Genomic DNA, 7,189 nt, shown 5'->3' with positions numbered 1-7,189 from the left:
AGAACTTTCCATATGGTGGAGAACTTTCCATATGGTGGACAACTTTCCATATAGTGGACAACTTTCCATATGTTGGAGAACTTTCCATATGGTGGAGATCCTTCCATATGGTGGACACCTTTCCATATGGTGGAGAACTTTCCATATGGTGGACACCTTTCCATATGGTGGACAACTTTCCATATGGTGGACAACTTTCCAAATGGTGGAGAACTTTCCATATGGTGGAGAACTTTCCATATGGTGGAGAACTTTCCATATGGTGGACAACTTTCCTTATGATGGAGAACTTTCCATGTGGTGGACACCTTTCCATATGGTGGAGAACTTTCCATATGTTGGACACCTTTCCATATGGTGGAGAACTTTCCATATGGTGGACACCTTTCCATTTGGTGGAGAACTTTCCATATGGTGGACAACTTTCCAAATGGTGGAGAACTTTCCATATGGTGGAGAACTTTCCATATGGTGGACACCTTTCCATATGGTGGAGAACTTTCCATATGGTGGACACCTTTCCATATGGTGGAGAACTTTCCATATGGTGGACAACTTTCCAAATGGTGGAGAACTTTCCATATGTTGGACACCTTTCCATATGGTGGAGAACTTTCCATATGTTGGACACCTTTCCATATGGTGGAAAGGTGTCCACCTTTCCATATGGTGGAGAACTTTCCATATGGTGGAGACCTTTCCATATGGTGGAGAACTTTCCATATGTTGGACACCTTTCCATATGGTGGAGAACTTTCCATATGGTGGGCAACTTTCCATATGGTGGACACGTTTCCATATGGTGGACACCTTTCCATATTGTGGAGAACTTTCCATATGATGGACTACTTTCCATATGGTGGACACCTTTCCATATGGTGGAGAACCTTCCATGTGGTGGATTACCGTAGATTAGTTATTTATTTTAACACTGTGATCTGTGCTCCTATACTTAGATAGGTGTAAGAAGGTGTAAGTATCTAAAGCATAGCATACGGGAAAAACAGAAAGTGTCAGGCTATATAATAGGGACCACTGTCATGAATCCCAATGGCTAGGGATAGCACAGGACAAGCAAGGTACAAATATATAACGGACGAGCTCTAGGGTGATGGAACCTGGGCTGACCGCTGCCCTACGCCTGACAAACGCAACTAGAGATAGCCAGGGAGCGTGCCTACGTTGGTTCTAGACGCCACGCACCAGCCTAAGAGCTAACTAGTACTGCAGAGAAAATAAAGACCTCACTTGCCTCCAGAGGAATGAACCCCAAAAGATATAGTTGCCCCCTCACATGTATTGACGGTGAAATGAGAGGAAGGCACACACATAGAGATGATATATATAGGTTTAGCAAATTGAGGCCCGCTGTAAACTAGAAAGCAGAAAGATACAAAAGGGGACTGAGCGGTCAGCAAAAAACCCTAATCAAAAATACCATCCTGAGATTACAAGAACCCATGTGCCAACTCATGGCACATAGGGAGAACCTCAGTCCACTAGAGCTACCAGCTAGCATAGAGACATAATAAGCAAGCTGGACAAAAAACCAAACAACTGAAAATCAGCACTTAGCTTATCCTGAAAGATCTGGGAGCAGGTAGGCAGGAACAAAACAGAGCACATCTGAATACATTGATAGCCGGCAAGGAAATGACAGAAAGGCCAGGTAAAATAGGAAACACCCAGCCTCTGATGGACAGGTGGAAACCAAAGGCCGCAACCCACCAAAGTCACCCAGTACCAGCAGTAACCACCAGAGGGAGCCCACAAACAGAATCCACAACAGTACCCCCCCTTGAGGAGGGGTCACCGAACCCTCACGAGAACCCCCAGGGCGATCAGGGTGAGCTCTATGGAAGGCGCGGACCAAATCAGTCGCATGAACATCGGAGGCGACCACCCAGGAATTATCCTCCTGACCATAACCCTTCCACTTAACCAAATACTGGAGTTTGCGTCTGGAAACACGAGAATCCAAGATCTTCTCAACAACATACTCCAATTCTCCCTCCACCAGCACCGGAGCAGGAGGCTCAACCGAAGGAACAACGGGCACCTCATACCTCCGCAACAACGACCGATGGAACACATTATGAACAGCAAACGATGCTGGGAGATCCAAACGAAAAGATACAGGGTTAAGAATCTCCGAGATCCTATAAGGACCGATGAACCGAGGCTTGAACTTAGGAGAAGAGACCTTCATAGGGACAAAACGAGAAGACAACCACACCAAATCCCCAACAAGAAGTCGGGGACCCACGCGGCGACGGCGATTAGCAAACTGCTGAGTCTTCTCCTGAGATAACTTCAAATTGTCCACCACCTGATTCCAAATTTGATGTAGCCTGTCCACCACCACGTCCACTCCAGGACAATCCGAAGACTCCACCTGACCAGAGGAAAAACGAGGATGAAACCCCGAATTACAAAAAAAAGGAGAGACCAACGTGGCAGAACTAGCCCGATTATTAAGAGCAAATTCGGCCAGTGGCAAAAAAGCAACCCAGTCATCTTGGTCAGCAGAAACAAAACACCTCAAATAAGTTTCCAAGGTCTGATTAGTTCGCTCCGTCTGGCCATTCGTCTGAGGATGGAATGCAGACGAGAAAGACAAATCAATGCCCATCTTGGCACAAAATGTCCGCCAAAATCTAGACACAAACTGGGATCCCCTGTCAGAAACGATATTCTCCGGAATCCCATGCAAACGAACCACGTTCTGAAAAAATAAAGGGACCAACTCAGAGGAGGAAGGCAACTTAGGCAAGGGCACCAAATGAACCATCTTAGAAAAGCGGTCACACACAACCCAGATAACGGACATTTTCTGTGAAACCGGGAGATCAGAAATAAAATCCATGGAAATGTGCGTCCAAGGCCTTTTCGGGATGGGCAAGGATAACAACAACCCACTGGCCCGAGAACAGCAAGGCTTAGCTCGAGCACACACTTCACAAGACTGCACAAAGGTACGCACATCCCTAGACAAGGAAGGCCACCAAAAAGACCTGGCCACCAAGTCTCTAGTACCAAATATTCCAGGATGACCAGCCAACACAGAAGAATGGACCTCGGAGATGACTCTACTGGTCCAATCATCCGGAACAAACAGTCTTTCTGGTGGACAACGATCCGGTTTATCCACCTGAAACTCCTGCAATGCACGTCGCAAGTCTGGGGATACGGCGGACAATATTACCCCATCCCTAAGGATACCAGTAGGCCCAGAATCTCCAGGAGAGTCAGGCACAAAACTCCTGGAAAGAGCATCTGCCTTCACATTCTTTGAACCTGGCAGGTATGAAACCACGAAATCGAAACGAGAAAAAAACAACGACCAACGAGCCTGTCTAGGATTCAAACGCCTGGCAGACTCAAGGTAAATGAGATTCTTGTGATCAGTCAAGACCACCAACGATGTTTAGCACCCTCAAGCCAATGACGCCACTCCTCAAATGCCCACTTCATGGCCAAAAGCTCCCGATTACCCACATCATAATTGCGCTCGGCGGGCGAGAATTTTCTAGAGAAGAATGCACATGGCTTCATCACCGAGCCATCAGAACTTCTCTGTGACAAAACCGCCCCCGCTCCAATCTCGGAAGCATCAACCTCAACCTGAAAAGGAAGTGAAACATCTGGTTGACACAACACAGGAGCAGAAGAAAACCGGCGCTTAAGTTCCTGAAAGGCCCCCACAGCCGCAGGAGACCAATTAGCAACATCAGCACCCTTTTTAGTCAAATCAGTCAAAGGTTTAACAATACTGGAAAAATTTGCAATGAACCGACGATAAAAATTAGCAAACCCCAAGAACTTCTGTAGGCTCTTAACAGATGTAGGTTGTGTCCAGTCACAAATTGCCTGAACCTTGACGGGATCCATCTCAATAGTAGAAGGAGAAAAAATGTACCCCAAAAAAGAAATCTTCTGGACTCCGAAGAGACACTTTGAGCCCTTCACAAACAGAGAATTGGCCCGCAGAACCTGAAACACCTTCCTGACCTGTAGAACATGAGACTCCCAGTCATCAGAAAACACCAAAATATCATCCAAATACACAATCATAAACTTATCCAGATATTCACGGAAAATATTGTGCATAAAGGACTGAAAGACTGACGGAGCATTGGAGAGTCCAAAAGGCATTACCAAATACTCAAAATGGCCCTCAGGCGTATTGAATGCGGTTTTCCACTCATCACCTTGTTTTATCCGCACCAGATTATACGCACCGCGAAGATCTATCTTAGTGAACCACCTAGCCCCCTTAATGCGAGCAAACAAGTCAGTCAATAATGGCAATGGATACTGATATTTGACTGTAATCTTATTCAGAAGGCGATAATCTATACAAGGCCTCAGGGAACCATCTTTTTTTGCCACGAAAAAAAAACCTGCTCCCAGAGGGGACGAAGATGGACGAATATGTCCCTTTTCCAAGGACTCCTTAATATAATTCCGCATAGCAGTATGCTCTGGCAGTGACAGATTAAATAAACGACCCTTAGGGAACTTACTGCCAGGAATCAATTCTATAGCACAGTCACAATCTCTATGAGGAGGGAGCGAATTGAGCTTAGGCTCCTCAAAAACATCCCTATAGTCAGACAAAAACTCAGGGATCTCAGAAGGAGTAGATGAAGCGATTGAAATCGGAGGTGCATGATCATGAACCCCCTGACATCCCCAGCTTAACACAGACATTGTTTTCCAGTCCAGGACAGGATTATGAGTTTGTAACCATGGCAGCCCCAGCACTAGTACATCATGTAAATTATACAGTACAAGGAAGCGAATCACCTCCTGATGAACGGGAGTCATGCGCATGGTCACTTGTGTCCAATACTGCGGTTTATTCATAGCCAATGGTGTAGAGTCAATTCCCTTCAGAGGAATAGGAACTTCCAGAGGCTCCAGACTAAAACCGCAGAGTTTAGCAAATGACCAATCCATAAGACTCAGGGCAGCGCCCGAATCCACATAGGCATCAACGGAAATGGAAGACAGTGAAAAAATCAGAGTCACAGACAAAATGAACTTAGGCTGCAGAGTACCAATGGCAAAAGATTTATCAAGCTTTTTTGTGCGTTTAGAGCATGCTGATATAACATGAGCTGAATCACCACAATAAAAACACAATCCATTTTTCCGCCTATAATTTTGCCGTTCACTTCTGGACTGAATTCTATCACATTGCATAGTCTCAGGTGCCTGTTCAGAAGACACCGCCAACTGGTGCACGGGTTTGCGCTCCCGCAAACGCCGATCAATCTGTATGGCCATAGCCATAGACTCATTCAGACCTGTAGGCGTAGGGAACCCCACCATAATATCCTTAATGGCCTCAGAAAGACCATTTCTGAAGTTTGCAGCCAGGGCGCACTCATTCCACTGAGTAAGCACCGACCATTTCCGAAATTTTTGACAATATATTTCTGCTTCATCATGCCCCTGAGAGAGGGCTAACAAAGCCTTTTCAGCCTGAATCTCCAGGTTGGGTTCCTCATAGAGCAATCCCAATGCCAGAAAAAACGCATCCACACTGAGCAATGCAGGATCCCCTGGTGCCAATGCAAATGCCCAATTCTGAGGGTCGCCCCGCAGGAAAGATATTACAATCCTGACCTGTTGAGCAGGGTCTCCAGAGGAGCGAGATTTTAAAGAAAGAAACAATTTACAATTGTTCCTGAAATTCAGGAAGGTAGATCTATCTCCAGAGAAGAACTCTGGAATAGGAATTCTAGGTTCAGACATGGGAGTGTGAACAACAAAATCCTGTATGTTTTGAACTTTTGCCGCGAGATTACTCAGGCTGGAAGCCAAACTCTGGACATCCATGTTAAACAGCTAAGATCAGAGCCATTCAAGGGTTAAGAGGAGGTAAGAAGCAGCTAGACAGCAATTAAGGGCTAGGCAGCAAAACTCTGAAGAGAAAAAAAAAAAAAAAATTTCCCTTAAACACTTCTTATTCTCCTGCTTCAGCCCAAACAATTAACACTTTGTGGGCCGGCTATACTGTCATGAATCCCAATGGCTAGGGATAGCACAGGACAAGCAAGGTACAAATATATAACGGACGAGCTCTAGGGTGATGGAACCTGGGCTGACCGCTGCCCTACGCCTGACAAACGCAACTAGAGATAGCCAGGGAGCGTGCTTACGTTGGTTCTAGACGCCACGCACCAGCCTAAGAGCTAACTAGTACTGCAGAGAAAATAAAGACCTCACTTGCCTCCAGAGGAATGAACCCCAAAAGATATAGTTGCCCCCTCACATGTATTGACGGTGAAATGAGAGGAAGGCACACACATAGAGATGATATATATAGGTTTAGCAAATTGAGGCCCGCTGTAAACTAGAAAGCAGAAAGATACAAAAGGGGACTGAGCGGTCAGCAAAAAACCCTAATCAAAAATACCATCCTGAGATTACAAGAACCCATGTGCCAACTCATGGCACATGGGGAGAACCTCAGTCCACTAGAGCTACCAGCTAGCATAGAGACATAATAAGCAAGCTGGACAAAAAACCAAACAACTGAAAATCAGCACTTAGCTTATCCTGAAAGATCTGGGAGCAGGTAGGCAGGAACAAAACAGAGCACATCTGAATACATTGATAGCCGGCAAGGGAATGACAGAAAGGCCAGGTAAAATAGGAAACACCCAGCCTCTGATGGACAGGTGGAAACCAAAGGCCGCAACCCACCAAAGTCACCCAGTACCAGCAGTAACCACCAGAGGGAGCCCACAAACAGAATCCACAACAGACCACCACTGTAAATTGTACAACAATATATAATTTTTTATTTTGTCAACCAAAGAACACCACACACATACTTATCAACCAGAGGTCCAGGGGGCATGAGGCCCAAGGCGTATCACCACCGAAGTGGCTTCGTCAGGAGCAAGTCATGCTCTGGGTTGACCCCCGTTTTTGCTGCTATTATGCTTTGATGGTGCTCTCCACTCTCCCTTTGTTCATATCTAAAGCATAGCAGTGTAACGCCTTACCACTAACCTTGGGACGGTAACTACACTTTACACTCAGGGCGCTTGGTCTGTGAACAAAGCGTCATAACAAAGATACAGAGAACTATAGACAGAATATAGACAAATACTGCTGAGGTCAGTTACCTAACTTCTCGCCATATGGGTGCAGTCTGCATACAGAAACGATT

The 7,189-nt window shown here is 45.8% G+C and overlaps 1 protein-coding gene across 1 annotated transcript in view; it reads right to left on the bottom strand.

Annotated features, from left to right (window-relative positions):
• Positions 1-920: 920 nt before the first annotated feature.
• LOC143786296 (dynein beta chain, ciliary-like) overlaps positions 921-7,189 on the bottom strand; it is a 61,838-nt gene continuing 55,569 nt past the window's right edge. The window contains exon 17 of the mRNA XM_077275566.1: positions 921-980. Within this exon, the coding sequence (XP_077131681.1) occupies positions 921-980 (60 nt within the window). The remainder of the gene's footprint in view (positions 981-7,189) is intronic.

The sequence above is a fragment of the Ranitomeya variabilis genome, chromosome 7 (genome assembly GCF_051348905.1).
Source record: "Ranitomeya variabilis isolate aRanVar5 chromosome 7, aRanVar5.hap1, whole genome shotgun sequence".
Taxonomy (NCBI): Eukaryota; Metazoa; Chordata; class Amphibia; order Anura; family Dendrobatidae; genus Ranitomeya; species Ranitomeya variabilis.
Note: the sequence above shows the minus strand (reverse complement) of the source record. Positions and strands in the feature narration are given on the sequence as shown.